General features: G+C 39.1%; 1 protein-coding gene across 1 annotated transcript; it reads left to right on the plus strand.

The window, feature by feature from the left end:
- Positions 1-3,530: 3,530 nt before the first annotated feature.
- On the plus strand, positions 3,531-19,981 carry prx (periaxin; the record flags this gene model as incomplete). Its single annotated transcript, XM_051724477.1, has 14 exons — positions 3,531-3,599; positions 3,703-3,801; positions 3,903-4,028; positions 4,267-4,432; positions 4,663-4,856; positions 5,266-6,496; positions 6,674-7,285; positions 7,547-7,649; positions 7,875-8,170; positions 8,240-9,019; positions 9,533-9,975; positions 10,141-12,328; positions 12,500-14,725; positions 15,056-19,981. Coding segments are annotated over 14 exons (12,369 nt in total), but the record flags the coding sequence as incomplete, so codon positions are not given.
- Positions 19,982-21,575: the final 1,594 nt, after the last annotated feature.

A 21,575-nucleotide genomic window follows, 5' to 3' on the forward strand; every position in this document is an offset into this window, starting at 1 on the left:
GACACTTCTCTACTGACATATGCAAGCCCGTGCTGTACTTAAGCCAAGTTTTTAGTCAGTTTTAACTCCGCCCTTTCAAGAATCATGTAAGCAAACCTGGCATCAAAGCAGCTAAAGCTAGCTCTACACTAGCTGATTTTTCCAGTGATTTACAGGTGTTAGCTTCAGTAACATAATCATCAGTCGGCAGAGGGATACAGAGCACCCATTAGCACCTCTCTGCATGGGGTGTTAATCACTTGACCCTTGGGACTCCCTAATGAGTTAATGGCTTCAAGCACTGAAAAAACACATTTTGTTTGAAAAAATCATTCTGTCACTGAGAAGAACATAAAAAATGACAAGCTGATCAGAACTTCTTTTTTTTTGCACACTCAGCTGCATATCATCACAAATGCTAATTAAAATACATAGTGATTCTGTCATTCTGTAGAAATAATGCAAAAGCAACTAATGACGGATAAATTAATCTTGACAGACATTTTACAGTTTTGGTGCATTTTAAAATATAACCTTGTGAAAGCCAACTGAACCCTGAAGAAAGTGTCACATTGTAACTATTTTAGCCCCTGTTTCGGAACAATCAAGCAAGCTACAGGTCTGAAAACACCCCAGATCACTCTATTGCAATTGTAGTTTTACTCATGTTGTTATTTTGGCAAGCTCCACATGATAGGGATCAGAGAGATATAGTTACAGTGAGTCGTTATGTGTGTCACCCCTCCAGCATTTTTAATCGGCAAGTGTGTCATGCCTGTGACAGAAGAGAGCAAGATCTCAGCACAACAGTCTGCATGTGTGACCCCCTTGGCCAAAATGAGTTGTTTTGAGTCTGTTAGTGTAGAGCCAGCTTAATGCAGAGATGAAGAGGTGTATTTTTGTCTGTTTCCCTCCCAAAACCTTGTTCCCTACCCCAAACTACCTTGGTTACGCCCCTGCTGGCTTAAATTTACATTTTGAAGGAGAAGGAATAACAGCGAATTTCGGTTGTGTTTGAGACATTTCATACCTGAATGCTTCCAGAGATGACCATTTCTGAGTGGACCATGAGATGGATGCTAAAAAAGTAGCTGGAGTTTTTTATATTTTTAATACAGGCATCTTTTGGAGGTATCTTGGGTTGTACAGCACAAATAAGTGTTCTTTTTTCCTTTTATACATATTTAGTGTATTGTGATTCAAAACATTGAAATATTGTAATTGTTTACTCGCTTGTTTCTCATTCATCTGCACTGGACTTGCACAACAGCTCCAGTCTCATAGTAAGCTCTATGCTCTGTGTGCATTTGTGGGTTGGTTATGTATTATTGATGTCAGTTAGATCATCGTTCGGTTCTCCAGAAAGTGGAAAGGGGGGCCGGTATTGAGATCGCTTCTCAGTTTCCCTGAATCTGGCACGACCATGAAGCTTCACGATGGAAAAAGTTTGTGTGTTTTTTTGTCGACTGCAAACTTGCATTCAGGTCTGCCTCCATTCCGGTATGCAAAGCCCATTTTCACAATCCAATCAACATCAGATGGATAAAATCAAGTCCCCGTCCTACTTTTTTTTCGATATGCCTATTCACTCGGAAATTTGTCACAATACGAATGGTCTCAAATGCCGACTAGGTTTACTAGATTGTGGGTGTTCAGTGAATAAGATGCTGCTTTTTGCTAAAATACCACACTCAAGGTGGTGCAACTGTTTAGTGAATTAGCCCCTTAGTCCAGTGGTTCCCAACCCTGTTCCTGGAGGCCCCCAAACACTGCACATTTTGTATATCTCCCTTTTCTGACACACTCAATTCAGGTCTTGGAGTCTCCACTAACGAGCTGATGAGTTGAATCAGGTGTGTTTGATTAGGGAGATATCCTAAATGTGTAGTGTTGGGGGGTGCAACAATTCAAAGATGGGAAAGGAGGTAGCTGGGACTGGCTTAACAAACACGTAGACATTTACCTCTTAAACATAACATAAAACAACTTCACGTGCTGCTTCCCTGCAGACACACCGAACACACACAAAACTTCATGCGTCTCTCTCTCTCTCCATCTGCCGCTGCCTCCTCTCCTTAAATGCTCCCACCGCCCCTCACTGGAATGCGAGACCGGTGTGGCACACAGGTGGAACTCATTCACCACTTATCTTCCCAGCCTCGCTCTGACCAGATGCCGCTCTGCCCTGCTCACCACAGGGGGCCTCCAGGAACAGGGTTGGGAACCACTGACGTGGTCACTTCATGCATCTTAACTGATCGGATTGCTATCCAATTGGTTATGCACATTTTCATTTACACTTGGCCACAAACATATTTCTCCACAAAACACATATTAATCTTGTCTGCAGTGATCTGATATTTTGCTGCAATTGATGGGCTAATAAAATTAAAACAGAAGTTGGCTTAAATTGCTTTGATGATTGTAGAAAAGGCAACAACTGTGTGCCACATTTTCTGATTGTTTTTGGGCTCCTAAACTTCTGTATGCTAACATAGTTCTGTTTACAAGGAGTAAAGTTTTCATATGTGACCTTACCAACCAGATGCATTTACACTTGCAGACTCTCATCTTGTATGCATCTCAAACCACCTCCTGAGCGATTGGTATATGTCCGAGATCTGTGAGATGTCTGTGCATGCAACAGTTTATTAAAAGTGACTGAAATCTGCATGATGTGACAGATAAAATTTATCTCAAACAGTTGACACAATGCTGCACAATAAAAAGACACCTGCTAGTGCTGTGTTATGTGTTTGCCTTTCTTGTGTAACAGGTTATGCAGTGTAGGTGTCTGAGTCCATTAGAAATAACTGCCTGCTGCTCTACAGATCTCTTAATGCTGATTATGCACTATTATGGCCGAGACAGATATTGGAAACCATCGCCAAATGAGGAATGAGAACCATGCAGATTGAGAGAGGACACCGTTTGCAGTCCTAGTAACCTGATAGTAACTTGATCTATGGTGGTGGGACAGGAGAGTGAAGCAGAACATTCTTTAGACATCCGAACCCCTAACCCTAAGTATTAGGGTTATAACATTCAGCATATAACTTGTAAATTATACCTTAAATGATGTGGCTTGTTGAGGAGAGGTGTGCGCCTAACAATATTTGCCTGGATGATAAAACAGGCAAAAAATTCCATAAACCTTTATTCAATTAGGGACCTAAACCAAATCTAGGGATGGAAATATCTTATGAAATTTGTGGGCTGGTCTCTTCTGACTTAAGTACCACCTAGTAAACTCCAACAACGCCCTAGCATTGTGGCAGTGATTTTTGCATGGGCAAGCATCGGTCACATTTTCTTACACAAATGCAAAACTCTAGTGGCCATTGCTGTTTTGTGTCACTGATAGAATTTGTGGTAGGATCAGTAGCCTGCTTTGTTTTATACATCAACAGCAAGCTTTAGCCAAAGCTCACTTTAGCTGTATTTCTTATAAAAAACATAATTTGGATCCTATGGCATTGATCCTGTATTTAAACGCAATCACTAAATGCTTTGTCTTACAAACCATTTTGCCTGATGGCTTCTGACATTGTACACCTGCTCTAATTTCAGACTTTGACAGAGAGGACAGTCATGGGAATCCAGAAGCCAGAGATTCACCTGTAAGTAGCCTCATGTCAAAGCACCACCACCTCCAAGTCAACGTGAGATGGGTGTTGCATTATATTTATATTGTCTCTGCCTTGTTTGCCACCTCAAAAACAGGTAAACGACAAAAGGCGTTCTCCCCCCTCAGACAGGCCTTCTTTTGGCCCTCAACACCACAACCACTCCACAGATGAGCAGGACAGTCCAGAGAGAATTGTGAGTACCACAAACAGAATTCCAAGCTCTACATAAACTTGGCCATGAAGCAAAGGGAGTCTTAAACTTCTCATAATATTTATCTCACAATCTTTTTCAAGGTTCAAAAGGAAAAGCTTCATGCAGAACTAAAACAAGTTTTGAGTCAGAAGAGAAGCCAGCTTAGAGACACTCACTCCACCCTCATAGACATGGAAGAACCCCCACAGAAGGACAGTAAGAATGAGGTAAAGGCCAAAAACATAATTTGTTTTCAAAATTATCTTTAAAAAGAAACAACAAAATGAAAACAACCATTTTGCATGCTTAGATATACAAAAATGCTAGCCACTCCAAGCATAAATTAGCTTTGTAAAGTTCATAGTTCTTGGCAAAATCATTAAAAAGCTGAAATGTTTTGTAACTGAATTGGTATTCTTGTTTCTCCTCAATGTTTTATTTTTGTAAATATAATTTCTGTAATAGGTGAAGAAGGATAGCCAGGTGTCAGAGCTTGTGGAAGTGGTTGTTGAAACGCAGGCTGAGGTTGGAGCTAGTGGGTACAGTGTGGTGGGTGGAGGGGAGCAAGGCATCTTCATCCAAGAGGTTTTGAAAGACTCCCCAGCAGCGAAGCACCTCAGTCTACAGAAAGGTACCTAGGGACTGTATTTTACATTACAAAGTACAATGTCAAATTTACTACTTGTCCTTTAAATAACAAGAAGGATATTCAACTTTAATCATAATCTTCAACCTACAACATTTCCATGTTGAATACATGTATAGCCTACTCAAGTCATTTTGTTTTATGTCATGATGTAATACTAACGAATAAAGACCATATTCATGCAAGTTGTGAATAATTTTGATGTGTAATTGCAGGAGATCAACTGCTAAGTGCAAGAGTATATTTTGATAACGTGAAATATGAGGACGCATTAAAAATTCTTCAGTGTGCAGAACCATACAAAGTATCCTTCTTTTTGAAGAGGACTGTGCCAGAAACCAAAGTCAGCATACGTCCAGGTGCACAAAATCTTGAGCTCAGAGGACCTAAAGCCAAGATGCAAAGGATGGTACATAATGAAATATTGATTTATAATTTAATTATTTCTGGCTACCCTGCTGAAAAGCCCAGCATTGCTGGTCACAACCTTATGTTGTGTTTTGGGTGCTGGTCCCCCAGCATGGATGCTGGTGTGCTGGTGTCTCCACCAGAAAGACAATGCTGGTCAACCAGCTTCACCAGCTAGGTTTTGCTGGTGAAAAGCATGGCTATGCTGGTCCACTAGCACCAAACCAGCACCAAACCAGCACTAACCAGCACTAACCAGCTTAGACCAGCATGGTGCATGCTGGTTAAGCTGGTCTTTTTATCAGGATATGCAGTAATCACCTTTAGTATTTTTCAGTGAATTATTTGTATTTAACTCAAGTAATTATAACATTAGACACTAAAGGAATTACCTTTGATTTTTCTTGCAGAGTGTCAAAAGTGTGAAACCGTTCAAAGCCAAGAAAAAGAGAGGAGGAAGATTTGGATTGAAAAGACTGAAAGAGAACAAAAAAGCAAGAGCACAAGCAGAACTGGACATTGAAGGCTCATCTGGCAGATCAGGCCTCAGTCCTGTTGATGTTGAGTTTGTATTCCCAAAGTTCAAGATAAGGAAAGGTGGAAAGGCCACTGCAGATGGATCAGGACAGCTGGAGGGAGTGATCACTAGCAGTAGGAAGAAGAGGAAGATCAGATTTCCGAGGATGAAAGCAATGGATGCTGCTGTGGGTGAAGGGAACATCAATGTAGATGTTTCAACATTTGAGGGAGAGGCAGAGGTTTCTGGAGCAAAGCTGAAAGCCAAAGCAAAAGGTCCAAAATTTGGAATTCATTTGCCCAAAATCAAAAAGTCAAAATTAGATGTACAATCTTCAAATGACAGCTTTGAGGTGAAAGAACCAGAGGCCAAATTGAAGCCTCCATCAGCAAAGACTGATTTCAGCATGATTCAGGGCAATGCTGAGGCTAATGTGCCTAATCTTGAGGTCAGTGTTAAAGTAAAGGAAGAGGGCCCTGAGATTAAAATGCCTAGGATGAATCTGGATGTGTCAGATACAAAGATGCCAATGCCAATGATCAAACTGCCAAAGGTTAGGCTGTCTTGTCATTCAGATGAAGTTGACGGAGAGGCAAGTAAGAAAATTTATACATCTGAAAATAAATTGAAAATGCCCACGATTGACATCAAAGCACCCAATGTGGATTTGGACTTGCATTTCCCAAAGACTAAGGGCACAGCTGATATCAAAGATGTTGAAATTCCTCATCCAAATGTGAAAGGGAAAAAATTCAGCAAGGCAAAGATTGACACATCATTGACAAAGCTAGACTTTGATGCAAAACAAAAAATTGGAGATAACGTTGATGGATCAATGGTAAAACAGCACAATATTTCTCTCCCCATACTTGATATTGCAGTGCCCAAGATAGAGAAATCAGATGTGGACATCAATCTTCCTACATTAGATCTCTCATTACCAAAAATGACTGCAAAAAACACTGATAGTGAGGGGCATACAAGTACAGGAGTAAAATTGGAGATGCCAAAAATAACATCTCCTGAGGGTGAAATCAGAGTCGAAAAACCTGCAGCAAAAGGTGAAACATTTCACATGCCATCAGTTGACATATCATTGCCAAAAGGAAAACTTGAGAGAAGCAGTGCACTCGAGGGAGACGCTGGAAAAGGTGGGATGCTTGAAATGCCTCATATGGAGATCTCTCTGACTACAATAAAATTGCCAGAGGTCAAAACTGGAAAAGAAGAACCTGATGTCAAAACTGGAAAATTCAAAATACCAAATGTCAGTATTCCACTACCAAAAGGTAAAGTGGAAGAAAAGGGGGAAATTCAAGGTCCTTTTGTTAAAGGAGTGTTTAAAGAACCACAAATAGACATTTCCATGCCCAAAATGAAATTGCCACAAGGCAAAATTTATTTTGAGGAGCCTGAGATCAAAGGTGGAAAATTCAGCATGCCATCTATCGATGTTTCTTTACCAAAAGGAGCCATGTCGAGGGATGTAGATATTGAGGGCCACTCTGAAAATGGGGGAAAGTTTAAAATACCTAATGCGAAATTACCTGAGTGTGACATTACTGAAGGACATGAAATAAAAGCAGGAAAATTTAGTATGCCATCAATTGAAATTGCACTTCCTACAGGCAAAGCAGAGGGGCATGTTGAGGTTGGAGACCTGTCAGGGAAAGAAGGGAAGTTTAAAATGCCACATGTAGACGTCTCGCTTGCAAAAATGAAATTATCCACATGCGAAATCAATACTGAGGACCCTGAGGTCAAAGTTGAAAAATTCAAAATGCCATCCATTGATATATCATTAACAAAAGGTAAAGCAGAGGTTGAGGGTCACTCTGGAAAATCAGAAAAGTTGCAAATGCCCAAAGTTGATCTGTCCCTTCCAAAAATGTCATTGCCAAAGGGTAACATTTGTATTGAAGGGCCTGATGTAAAAAGATTCAGCATGCCATCTGTTGATATATCATTATCAAAAGTAACAGGCACGGGTACTGTTGATATCAAGAGGCATTCTGAAAAAACAGGAAAGTTCGACATGCCGAAACTCGACATTTCCTTACCAAAAATCGAAAACAACGCAAAAGGAGAACTCAATGTGGAAGGTCCTGAATTTAAAGATGACAAGTTTCATATGCCTTCTTTTAATATAACCTCAGCAAAGGTTAAGGCAGAAGCTGATGTCTGTCTGGATGGAGAATCCAAAAAGGGGACAAAATTTAAAATGCCAAAATGTGATATTAATTTACCACAGATGAAATCAACAGGGGTTGAAATCATTAGCGAAGGAAATCCAAGTAAGGGGGCCAAGTTTAACTTGCCTCAAGTTGATCTGTCTCTAACCAAGATAAAACTTCCAGAGGTGGATGCCAATGTTGAGGTTCCCAAGAGTGAACAATCCAGCATGCCATCTATAGATCTCTCTCTCTCCAAAGGAAAAGTCAAAGGTGATGTGGATAGTAAAGGAAAAATGAAAATGTCTGAAATGCCAAAATTTGATGTAACTCTACCCCAAATGACAAATGAAGGAGACATAAAAGTTGATGGGCAAACCAAAACAGGTGGAAAGATTCCAATGCCCCAAATAGACCTTTCACTTCCAAGGATTAAGAGACGAGAGGTGGAAATCAATGCTGAAGGACCTGAGGTCAAAGGAAGGAAGGCCAACATGCCTTCCATTGACATTTCTTTGCCTAAAGACAAGACTGAAAGAAAGACTGCTCCTCAGATCAAAAGTGGAAAGTTAAAGATGCCATCAATTGAAATATCCCTCCCAAAAGGAAAAGCAGAAAGAGACATTGGTCTTGAAGGCAAAACAGCAAAGGGAAGAACATTTCATGTTCCTAAATTTGATGTTAGCACATATTCAGAGGGAGAAATCAATACTGAGGCACCCAATATCAAAGGTGGAAAGTTTCACAAGCCCTCTGTAGATATCTCTCTACCAGGAGGAGGAGCAAGTGGAGATCTTGATGTTGAAGGGCATGCAGGAAAAGGAAAATCTGAAATGCCCAAATTTGACATTTCTTTGCCAAAGGGTGAAGTCGATGTTGAAGGTCCTGATATCAAGGGTGAAAAGTTTCACATGCCCTCTGTAGATATCTCTCTGCCAGGAGGAGCAGCAAGTGGAGATCTAAATTTCAAAGGCAATGTGGGAAAAGAAAAATTTGAAATGCCCAAATTTGACATTTCTTTGCCTAAATTAAAGGGTGAAGTCAATGTTGAAGGTCCTGATATCAAGGGTGGAAAGTTTCACATGCCCTCTGTAGATATCTCTCTGCCAGGAGGAGGAGCAAGTGGAAATCTAAATGTTGAAGGGAATGCAGGAAAAGGAAAATTTGAAATGCCCAAATTTGACATTTCTTTGCCTAAATTAAAGGGTGAAGTCAATGTTGAAGGTCCTGATATCAAGGGTGGAAATTTTCACATGCCCTCTGTAGATATCTCTCTACCAAGAGGAGGAGCAGGTGGAGATGTAGATGTTGAAGGACATGCAGGAAAAGGAAGAAAATTTGAAATGCCCAAATTTGATGTGTCCTTGCCTAAATTTAAAATGTCAGGGGGTAAAATCAACACTGAAGGTCCTGATATCAAAGGTGGAAAGTTTCACATGCCATCTCTAGATATCTCTCGACCAGGAGGAGGAGCAAGTGGAGATCTAAATGTCAAAGGGCATGCAGGAAAAGAAATATCTGAATTGCCCAAATTTGACATTTCTTTGCCTAAAATAAAGGGTGAAGTCGATGTTGAAGGTCCTGATATCAAGGGTGAAAAGTTTCACATGCCCTCTGTAGATATCTCTCTGCCAGGAGGAGGAGCAAGTGGAGGTCTAAACGTCGAAGGCAATGCGGGAAAAGGAAAATTTGAAGTGCCTAAATTTGACATTTCTTTGCCTAAATTAAAGGGTGAAGTCAATGTTGAAGGGCCTGATATCAAGGGTGGAAATTTTCACATGCACTCAGTAGATACATCTCTGCCAGGAGGAGGAGCAAGTGGAGATCTAAATGTTGAAGGCAATGCAGGAAAAGGAAAATTTGAAATGCCCAAATTTGACATTTCTTTGCCTAAATTAAAGGGTGAAGTCGATGTTGAAGGTCATGATATAAAGGGTGGAAATTTTCACATGCCCTCTGTAGATATCTCTCTACCAAGAGGAGGAGCAGGTAGAGATGTAGATGTTGAAGGACATGCAGGAAAAGGACGAAAATTTGAAATGCCCAAATTTGATGTGTCCTTGCCTAAATTTAAAACGTCAGGGGGTGAAATTAACACTGAAGGTCCTGATATCAAAGGTGGAAAGTTTCACATGCCCTCTGTAGATATCTCTTTGCCAGGAGGAGGAGCAAGTGGAGATCTAAATGTTGAAGGGCATGCAGGAAAAGGAAAATCTGAAATGCCCGAATTTGACATTTCTTTGCCTAAATTAAAGGGTGAAGTCAATATTGAAGGTCCTGATATCAAGGGTGGAAAGTTTCACATGCCCTCTGTAGATATCTCTTTGCCAGGAGGAGGAGCAAGTGGAGATGTAAATGCCGAAAGGAATGCAGGAAAAGGAAAATTTGAAATGCCTAAATTTGACATTTCTTTGCCTAAAATAAAGGGTGAAGTCGATGTTGAAGGTCCTGATATCAAGGGTGAAAAGTTTCACATGCCCTCTGTAGATATCTCTCTGCCAGGAGGAGCAGCAAGTGGAGATCTAAATTTCAAAGGCAATGTGGGAAAAGAAAAATTTGAAATGCCCAAATTTGACATTTCTTTGCCTAAATTAAAGGGTGAAGTCAATGTTGAAGGTCCTGATATCAAGGGTGGAAAGTTTCACATGCCCTCTGTAGATATCTCTCTGCCAGGAGGAGGAGCAAGTGGAAATCTAAATGTTGAAGGGAATGCAGGAAAAGGAAAATTTGAAATGCCCAAATCTGACATTTCTTTGCCTAAATTAAAGGGTGAAGTCGATGTTGAAGGTCCTGATATCAAGGGTGGAAATTTTCACATGCCCTCTGTAGATATCTCTCTACCAAGAGGAGGAGCAGGTGGAGATGTACATGTTGAAGGACATGCAGGAAAAGGAAGAAAATTTGAAATGCCCAAATTTGATGTGTCCTTGCCTAAATTTAAAATGTCAGGGGGTAAAATCAACACTGAAGGTCCTGATATCAAAGGTGGAAAGTTTCACATGCCATCTCTAGATATCTCTCGACCAGGAGGAGGATCAAGTGGAGATCTAAATGTCAAAGGGCATGCAGGAAAAGAAAAATCTGAATTGCCCAAATTTGACATTTCTTTGCCTAAAATAAAGGGTGAAGTCGATGTTGAAGGTCCTGATATCAAGGGTGAAAAGTTTCACATGCCCTCTGTAGATATCTCTCTGCCAGGAGGAGGAGCAAGTGGAGGTCTAAACGTCAAAGGCAATGCGGGAAAAGGAAAATTTGAAGTGCCTAAATTTGACATTTCTTTGCCTAAATTAAAGGGTGAAGTCAATGTTGAAGGTCCTGATATCAAGGGTGGAAATTTTCACATGCCCTCAGTAGATATATCTCTGCCAGGAGGAGGAGCAAGTGGAGATCTAAATGTTGAAGGCAATGCAGGAAAAGGAAAATTTGAAATGCCCAAATTTGACATTTCTTTGCCTAAATTAAAGGGTGAAGTCGATGTTGAAGGTCCTGATATAAAGGGTGGAAATTTTCACATGCCCTCTGTAGATATCTCTCTACCAAGAGGAGGAGCAGGTAGAGATGTAGATGTTGAAGGACATGCAGGAAAAGGACGAAAATTTGAAATGCCCAAATTTGATGTGTCCTTGCCTAAATTTAAAACGTCAGGGGGTGAAATCAACACTGAAGGTCCTGATATCAAAGGTGGAAAGTTTCACATGCCCTCTGTAGATATCTCTTTGCCAGGAGGAGGAGCAAGTGGAGATCTAAATGTTGAAGGGCATGCAGGAAAAGGAAAATCTGAAATGCCCGAATTTGACATTTCTTTGCCTAAATTAAAGGGTGAAGTCAATATTGAAGGTCCTGATATCAAGGGTGGAAAGTTTCACATGCCTTCTGTAGATATCTCTCTACCAAGAGGAGGAGCAGGTAGAGATGTACATGTTGAAGGACATGCAGGAAAAGGAAGGAAATTTGAAATGCCCAAATTTGATGTGTCCTTGCCTAAATTTAAAACATCAGGGGGTGAAATCAACACTGAAGGTCCTGATATCAAAGATGGAAAGTTTCACATGCCATCTCTAGATATCTCTCGACCAGGAGGAGGAGCAAGTGGAGATCTAAATGTCAAAGGGCATGCAGGAAAAGAAAAATCTGAAATGCCCAAATTTGACATTTCTTTGCCTAAAATAAAGGGTGAAGTTGATGTTGAAGGTCCTGATATCAAGGGTGAAAAGTTTCACATGCCCTCTGTAGATATCTCTCTGCCAGGAGGAGGAGCAAGTGGAGGTCTAAATGTTGAAGGCAATGTGGGAAAAGAAAAATTTGAAATGCCCAAATTTGACATTTCTTTGCCTAAATTTAAGGGCGAAGTCAATGTTGAAGGTCCAGATATCAAGGGTGGAAATTTTCACATGCCCTCAGTAGATATATCTCTGCCAGGAGGAGGAGCAAGTGGAGATCTAAATGTTGAAGGGAATGCAGGAAAAGGAAAATTTGAAATGCCCAAATTTGACATTTCTTTGCCTAAATTAAAGGGTGAAGTCGATGTTGAAGGTCCTGATATCAAGGGTGGAAATTTTCACATGCCCTCTGTAGATATCTCTCTACCAAAAGGAGGAGCAGGTAGAGATGTAGATGTTGAAGGACATGCAGGAAAAGGAAGAAAATTTGAAATGCCCAAATTTGATGTGTCCTTGCCTAAATTTAAAATGTCAGGGGGTGAAATCAACACTGAAGGTCCTGATATCAAAGGTGGAAAGTTTCACATGCCATCTCTAGATATCTCTCTACAAGGAGGAGGAGCAAGTGGAGATCTAAATGTCAAAGGGCATGCAGGAAAAGGAAAATCTGAAATGCCCAAATTTGACATTTCTTTGCCTAAATTAAAGGGTGAAGTCAATGTTGAAGGTCCTGATATCAAGGGTGGAAATTTTCACATGCCCTCTGTAGATATCTCTCTACCAAAAGGAGGAGCAGGTAGAGATGTAGATGTTGAAGGACATGCAGGAAAAGGAAGAAAATTTGAAATGCCCAAATTTGATGTGTCAATGCCTAAATTTAAAACGTCAGGGGGTGAAATCAACACTGAAGGTCCTGATATCAAAGGTGGAAAGTTTCACATGCCCTCTGTAGATATCTCTTTGCCGGGAGGAGGAGCAAGTGGAGATCTTAATATCGAAGGGCATGCAGGAAAAGGAAAATTTGAAATGCCCAAATTTGACATTTCTTTGCCTAAATTGAAGGGTGAAGTCAATGTTGAAGGTCCTGATATCAATAGTGGAAACTTTCACATGCCCTCTGTAGATATCTCTCTGCCAAGAGGAGGAGCAGGTAGAGATGTAGATGTTGAAGGACATGCAGGAAAAGGAAGGAAATTAGAAATGCCCAAATTTGACGTGTCTTTGCCTAAATTTAAAACATCAAGGGGTGAAATCAATGTTGAAGGTCCTGATATCAAAGGTGGAAAGTTTCACATGCCATCTCTAGATATTTCTCTACCAGGAGGAGGAGCAAGTGGAGATGTAAATGCCAAAAGGAATGCAGGAAAAGGAAAATTTGAAATGCCTAAATTTGACATTTCTTTGCCTAAATTAAAGGGTGAAGTTGATGTTGAAGGTCCTGATATCAAGGGTGAAAAGTTTCACATGCCCTCTGTAGATATCTCTTTGCCAGGAGGAGGAGCAAGTGGAGATGTAAATGCCGAAAGGAATGCAGGAAAAGGAAAATTTGAAATGCCTAAATTTGACATTTCTTTGCCTAAATTAAAGGGTGAAGTCAATGTTGAAGGTCCTGATATCAAGGGTGGAAAATTTCACAAGCCCTCTGTAGATATCTCTCTACCAAGAGGAGGAGCAAGTGGAGATCTAAATGTTGAAGGGAATGCAGGAAAAGGAAAATTTGAAATGCCCAAATTTGACATTTCTTTGCCTAAATTAAAGGGTGAAGTCGATGTTGAAGGTCCTGATATCAAGGGTGGAAATTTTCACATGCCCTCTGTAGATATCTCTCTACCAAAAGGAGGAGCAGGTAGAGATGTAGATGTTGAAGGACATGCAGGAAAAGGAAGAAAATTTGAAATGCCCAAATTTGATGTGTCCTTGCCTAAATTTAAAACGTCAGGGGGTGAAATCAACACTGAAGGTCCTGATATCAAAGGTGGAAAGTTTCACATGCCCTCTGTAGATATCTCTTTGCCGGGAGGAGGAGCAAGTGGAGATCTTAATATTGAAGGGCATGCAGGAAAAGGAAAATTTGAAATGCCCAAATTTGACATTTCTTTGCCTAAATTAAAGGGTGAAGTCAATGTTGAAGGTCCTGATATCAATAGTGGAAACTTTCACATGCCCTCTGTAGATATCTCTCTACCAAGAAGAGGACCAGGTAGAGATGTACATGTTGAAGGACATGCAGGAAAAGGAAGGAAATTAGAAATGCCCAAATTTGATGTGTCCTTGCCTAAATTTAAAACGTCAGGGGGTGAAATCAACACTGAAGGTCCTGATATCAAAGGTGGAAAGTTTCACATGCCATCTCTAGATATCTCTCTACCAGGAGGAGGAGCAAGTGGAGATCTAAATGTCAAAGGGCATGCAGGAAAAGGAAAATCTGAAATGCCCAAATTTGACATTTCTTTGCCTAAATTAAAGGGTGAAGTCGATGTTGAAGGTCCTGATATCAAGGGTGGAAATTTTCACATGCCCTCTGTAGATATCTCTCTACCAAGAGGAGGAACAGGTAGAGATGTAGATGTTGAAGGACATGCAGGAAAAGGAAGAAAATTTGAAATGCCCAAATTTGATGTGTCCTTGCCTAAATTTAAAACGTCAGGGGGTGAAATCAACACTGAAGGTCCTGATATCAAAGGTGGAAATTTTCACATGCCCTCTGTAGATATCTCTTTGCCGGGAGGAGGAGCAAGTGGAGATCTTAATATCGAAGGGCATGCAGGAAAAGGAAAATTTGAAATGCCCAAATTTGACATTTCTTTGCCTAAATTGAAGGGTGAAGTCAATGTTGAAGGTCCTGATATCAATAGTGGAAACTTTCACATGCCCTCTGTAGATATCTCTCTGCCAAGAGGAGGAACAGGTAGAGATGTAAATGTTGAAGGACATGCAGGAAAAGGAAGGAAATTAGAAATGCCCAAATTTGACGTGTCTTTGCCTAAATTTAAAACATCAAGGGGTGAAATCAATGCTGAAGGTCCTGATATCAAAGGTGGAAAGTTTCACATGCCATCTCTAGATATTTCTCTAGCAAGTGGAGATGTAAATGCCGAAAGGAATGCAGGAAAAGGAAAATTTGAAATGCCTAAATTTGACATTTCTTTGCCTAAATTAAAGGGTGAAGTTGATGTTGAAGGTCCTGATATCAAGGGTGAAAAGTTTCACATGCCCTATGTAGATATCTCTTTGCCAGGAGGAGGAGCAAGTGGAGATGTAAATGCCGAAAGGAATGCAGGAAAAGGAAAATTTGAAATGCCTAAATTTGACATTTCTTTGCCTAAATTAAAGGGTGAAGTCGATGTTGAAGGTCCTGATATCAAGGGTGGAAAATTTCACAAGCCCTCTGTAGATATCTCTCTGCCAGGAGGAGGAGCAAGTGGTGATCTAAATGTTGAAGGGAATGCAGGAAAAGGAAAATTTGAAATGCCCAAATTTGACATTTCTTTGCCTAAATTAAAGGGTGAAGTCAATGTTGAAGGTCCTGATATCAAGGGTGGAAAGTTTCACATACCCTCTTTAGAAATCTCTCTACCAGGAGGAGGATTAAGTGGAGATGTAGATATTGAAGGACATGCAGGAAAAGGAAGAAAATTTGAAATGTCTAAATTTGATGTTTCTTTGCCAAAATTAAAGGACGAAGTCGATGTTGAAGGTCCTGATATCAAGGGTGGAAAGTTTCACATGCCCTCTATAGATATCTCTTTACCAGGTGGAGCAGCAGGTGGAGATGTAGATGTTGAAGGACATACAGGAAAAGAAATACATTTTGAATTACCTAAATCTGATGTTTCCATGCCTAAAATAAAATCATTAGGGGACGAATTTAATGTTAAAGATCCTGATATCAAGGGCAGAAAGTTTCACATACCCTCTGTAGATATCTCTCTACCAGGAAGAGGAACAAGTGGAAAAGTAGATGTTGAAGGACAAGCTCGAAAAGTAGGAACGTTTCAGATGCCATCTGTTGGTATTTCTCTACCAAAAGGAACCAAAGGAGGAGGCCTTGATCTGGATGAGGATTATGAAAAAGATCGAAAGTTTCATATAACAAATGTTGATATCTCTCTTCCTAAAATGAAACAAACAGAACATCAACTTAAAGTTGAAGGTACAGATAAGAAAGCAAAAATTTTCCATTTGCCGGACGTTGACATCTCTATACCTAAAATGACCCAAGATTCTAATGAAGAGGCCAAAGCTACTGGTGGAACAATTAGTTACTTAAATGACCCTAAGGTGACTGTAGGTGGAAACATTAAGCTACCTACTGTGAAAATACCAACTGTTGACATATCTGCTCCTAAAGTTGACCTGGACTTTACTCTTTCAAAGGGAAAAGGTGGCGATAAGGAAAATATTGAACTCCTCAAAGCAGAGGGTGGGAGGCCATCATCTGGGGCAAGTTTTGATGTTCCAGAGGTCTCTGTAAACATGCCCAAAATTTCACTCCCTAAATTTGGCAAAAAATTTAAAAGTGTAGACAAAGAACTAGAGAGTACTGGCTTATCTCTAGATTTGAACTTGGAGAGAAGATCACCATCGGTGGAAACGGATGTCACAATTAAGAAGACCAGAATCAAAATTCCATCCATTGGAATATCCAAAAAGGATGTTGTTATATGTGGGCCAGAAGCTGAAATGAAGATAAAAGCAGATACTGGAGGACTTACTCAACCAGAAATCCAAGTGGAGGATCCTGAAGACAAGGTTAAATATAAGCTCAAATTCCCTAAATTCAAGACATTTACTTCCAAAGCAAAGCTCAAAGATGCAAAAATGGATATGTACTTGGACAAAAATGCTGGGGAAAGGGGCAACTTCAAAACCCCCACACCGGATAACAAAGGAAAGGTAAAAATGCCAGCAGTGGAAATATCATTGCCAACAACAAATATTCCAGAGTGTGAGGTTTTGCTTCCAAAATCTGAGGTTGATGTGTCTGAAGAAGATACCAGAGGTTATGAGGGCAGCTTAAAAATCCCTAAGATGCCAACTATTGATATATCAGTTCCAAAAGTTGATTTGGATGTTTCCTTGTCAAAGGTAAAACTTGATGAATCAGTGGACTCAAACTCTACTGACTTAAATAATGATAGTAGTAGGGATACAGTAAATATTCCCCATATCAAAATCCCTAAAGTAGATATTTCACTTCCACATAGAAACACAGGAGATATGGATAACTTTGAGGTGGAGGGTGAATGTGGCATGTTCAAGCTACCAAAAATTACAATTCCCTCAGTGGACATATCTTTACCAAAAGGGAAAACGGATGAAAATTGTCCTTCAGAACTGGAAATTGGAGGAGGTGGACACTTGAATATGACAAAGGTTAAGATACCAAACGTTGACATATCACTTCCTCTGGGGAAAACTGGAGACCTTGATGCCCCAAAACTAGAAGCCGGAGGACATGGGAGTGCATTCAAGAAGCTGGACATAAAAATTCCAGATGTTGATATATCCCTACCAAAAGGGAAAATAGGACAAATCAATGTCCCACAAATAGAAATGAAAGGAAAAAGAGAAAAAATTCAGATGCCGAAAGTTGATATTGCCTTTCCTAGAGCAAGAACGTCAGACTCTGATGTTCCAGAGCTGGAGTTAGGAAGAAGTGGTAAATTAAAAATGCCAACAGTGGAAATATCATTACTCCATGCAAAAACTGACACATCTAAACATGACTTTGAAACTAAAGTTGACAAACTGAAAATGCCAAAAATTTCAATGCCCACTGTGGACATATCATTGCCACATGGAAACACAGGAGAAACTGATGATCTTGATTCAGAATTTAGAATAAAGGGGGGTAAATTAAAAATGCCAGATATCACAGTGCCTAAGGTAGATTTATCACTACCTCACGAAGGGAAAACAGAAATTCATGCACCAGTCTCAAAAGTAGAAGGTGGAAAATTAAAGATGCCAACAGTTGATATATCACTTCCTAAAATAAAATCAAAAGACACAGTTGTTCCAGAACCTCAGTCAGAACTTGACTTTGACATTGGGCCTGCCCAGGTTGATAATGACAATTCTGAAGAAGATAAAAAGCAGACTGGTAAAGTCAAAATTCCAAAGTTTGGGATACCTCTGACTTCTTTGTGTTCACCTGAAGCCAGCATCAAATCATCTCAGGTAAAAGGTCATTCTGTAACAGTCGACTCTGAGATAGAGTATGAGGGCCCACGAATGCCAAAAGTGAAAAAAGCAATGTTTGTTATGGTGAATCCACAAATAGAGAGCTCTGCTAGTGTAGGTGGTGAAGCAAGTGCAGAAATTGGAGATGAGGAGCTCAAGTTGCCAAAGATCAAAATGAAGCCAAGTTTTGGCAAGTCTCAAACAAATGAAAAAAGGAAATCAATAAATAGTGAAGAAGATGTGGAAACTGAGGGAAAGCCAAAGACTGGTAAACTGAAGTTGCCCAAAGTCACTTTTTCATCTGGGAAGACAGGATCATTTGATGTAACACTAGGTGGGTCTGATGTTGGAATAGGTCCAAACCTAAATGGGGACAAAGATGAAAAAGCAATGTTTGGAAAGCTTAAATTGCCCAAAATAGAGTTTTTCTCACCAAACTCAAATGAAACAGGTGAGAAAGAGGATATGGAAACAAGTATGAAACTTGCCAGGATGGAGACCTCAGGGGATGGCAAAGAGAGCAAGGAGACAAAGACAAAACCAGGCAAAATGTCTTTTCCCAATGTCGAGAAGAAAACAGGGACGGATGAGGAGATGGGAGAGATCGGTACTTTAGTATTCTCAAAAGCAAGGACTGAAATGCTGGCAGAACTGGAGAGATCAGAGTCCCCAATACCTAAAGTTTTAGCTGGATTTGTCTCAGGAAAGAAAAGTGAAGAAAGAGAGGAGACAACATGGTTCAAAGTACCGAAAGTCACCCTTAGCCCCCATTCTACTGGCATCTTTCACATCACACCAGAAGGGTCTCCAAGGGGAAGTAAGTCCTCTCTTCCATGCTCTAGCGAAGAAGCCTCTGGAGGTTTCTATGTGAAGATGCCAAGCATAGAATTTTCGACCCAGGAAATGTCCTCAGAGCATGTTACCAAAACAAAGGAGGGAACTATTACTGTGGTGAAGAAGGTGATGAAGTACACAGAGTCAAGTAGCAGTTCAAAGCTGTAAGCATCTGAATCACAGAACTGTGACATGCAATATGTAGCTAAATAATATATATATATATATATATATATATATATATATATATATATATATATATATATACTGTATTTATGTGACAAATATTTTCAATTTGTCTTGCTAAATTTAATCTATTTAAAACAAACAAAACATTGTAAAGTGACCTTGAGTATTGTGAAAGGCGATATATAAATACAAATTATTATTATTATTTTCACATAAACGCTGCAATACAAAGAATATTATATTCATTGTAAATCTTATTTTTATGTTTTGTAACTTTGCCAAACTGTATGACACTTTACATTGAATTAACATATTTGTAAAGATATTTCCCAGATCACATATATAGACACATATTTTGTTGTAGATAATAAACATACAGCATACACATAAATCTGCGCAGAATATTCAAACAAATGCAAAGATTTTTCACCTACATTTTATTGTGCAGTCTGATAACAATATGCCATTTACAGGATTTTTGAAATATTGTTTTACTTTTTTTATGCCTGGTTTGTCTCTGTGGTTTGTGGTTGTTTTTATGGAATTTGAACAAGGTGGGTTGTGTTTACTGAAGATACTATTAGAACTACATGTACTATTTTCTCATATTTATATGCATGACCTGTACAGATTATAAGACTAAAAAAGCAAGTCTTTGATGTTGAGTATGTGTTGATTTCTAAGATTGAAAAAATATAAATAATACAATATGATAGACAATATAATAATCCAAATTTAAAGTTTTTCCTTATCCTTAATGTTTTCTTGGGATTGTGATATCATGATATAATTCTCTGTTCATGGGAAATGTTCTGAATTCTTGTGAATTGCAAACATTGAGTGTGAAATATTTTTATTTAATTTTCAAAATTAACTCTTGTGTTAGTGATGGAATTAGCCTAAAATGCTAGCAGTATTATTGTATTTGTATAGTGTTTAAAAGGGAGGTTTTAGTACTGAATTTTAGTACTGCATGTTTTTAATGTTGTGTTGCTTTTTTGAAACACAATTATTAAGATGCTTATCGAATGCAAAAACAACAGAATACTCAAATAAAATATTAATATTATTTTTTCTATTGTCATTTTTCCTTTTTTATTTGATTGGGGCACAAAATAACACTATTTGGTTTGCTCAGGTTTGTGTAAATGCACATGGGGTTTAAAGTATTTTTCTTTTTTCACATTAATTTCACACATGTCTGGTACAAATACCTGTATATGGTCTTGTTTCATGAATACAGCATATACTTCTTTTGTTATCAACCCGGAAAGAAGGGATGTGAAATATTATAATGTGCCCCATAGGCGGGGAACACAACATGTGAGGGGCACATTGTAACAGGACAATTTGACAGCTTAAAATCCCCCTCTGAGTGATCTATTTCAAATACATTCAAGGTAAACTAAAATATTACAACGTCCCCCCTCTATGCAACTATTTAGACCTGGCTAGTCACTTCTGCTGCATGGCTAGCTTAGCATTTCAAGACTATGTATGTTAAGTTCTTTTGTCTTGGTTTAAAATAAACGTTATTTATTTACAATTTAAACTTTCACTCTTGAAACTACAGTGTTTTAACACTGTGCCAACCAACCCCACAAATGCACAATATAACTCATTAATTATTAACATTAATAATTAATTAACAAAAGTCATCAAATATTTTGTGACATTGAAAGTATTTGTGTATCCCTAAGAACTTAAGCTTTCATATGCACCTAGTTGGGCTATCTTGGTGTTTGTTCCACTAGAGACATTCAGTCTCCTCTACAGACCATACAGGTATGATGCCCATTAAATGTAATGCATAGGTCTAAGTGACTAACAACACTAAGCCTTTACAGTAGGCGAATTTTTTTTTTTTTTTTTTTTTGTGAAATACGCATTTGCTTGGCTAAAACAATGCATTTTACTTACTGAGTGAGTGCAGAAAATGTAGGACTTTATAATTAGAGGGTGAAAGATAAAAGCAGGTGTTTTGCTGATATCGGTGACCTATCGAAATCTGTGACTAGAGGCCGCTGTTCAGTAAGTTTTCGTCACCGCGCGCTGACAAGTGCAACGAGAAACACGCGCGTCGAGGGGGCGGGGCTGTTTAATGCGAACAGATTTCTCAAAGACGCATGCTATGACAAGCGATCTAATATTGTGTTTTACTTTTAATATTGTTGTTCTTAATTACTTGTATTATTCCGTTTTTTATCGTATATTTGTGCATGAAATATATTTATTTGTAATATTTGCATTTTGTCTTTATTCTTGGTCGTACATCTGTTCACCACACTTATTCTGGTGATAAATCCACATTGGTGTATGAAAAGCAGGCACACCAATGCTGACAGTGGAATATTAAATTACATTGATATTAGAGGCTGCCAAAATCTGTTACCTCACTTTATTCTCAACTAAGTGTGTCTAATGTTCACCAAACTCATTCAGATGATGTCTAACAAATATTCTGGAAGTACCTTTGGATAAATGTTTCTGCTAAATAACTCCTTACTTACTAATGAAAATTCCAGGCTGAAGAGTGTATGGAATTATTTTTCCCTTACACATGTTAGATTTTACAGATGTCTGGCATGTATACTTAACATTAATTGGTTCAATCATTACCAAAAAAAATCATAATAACTATACATTGTGTTTGTTTTCAATGG

This window comes from Myxocyprinus asiaticus, chromosome 18 (genome assembly GCF_019703515.2).
Source record: "Myxocyprinus asiaticus isolate MX2 ecotype Aquarium Trade chromosome 18, UBuf_Myxa_2, whole genome shotgun sequence".
Lineage (NCBI taxonomy): Eukaryota > Metazoa > Chordata > Actinopteri > Cypriniformes > Catostomidae > Myxocyprinus > Myxocyprinus asiaticus.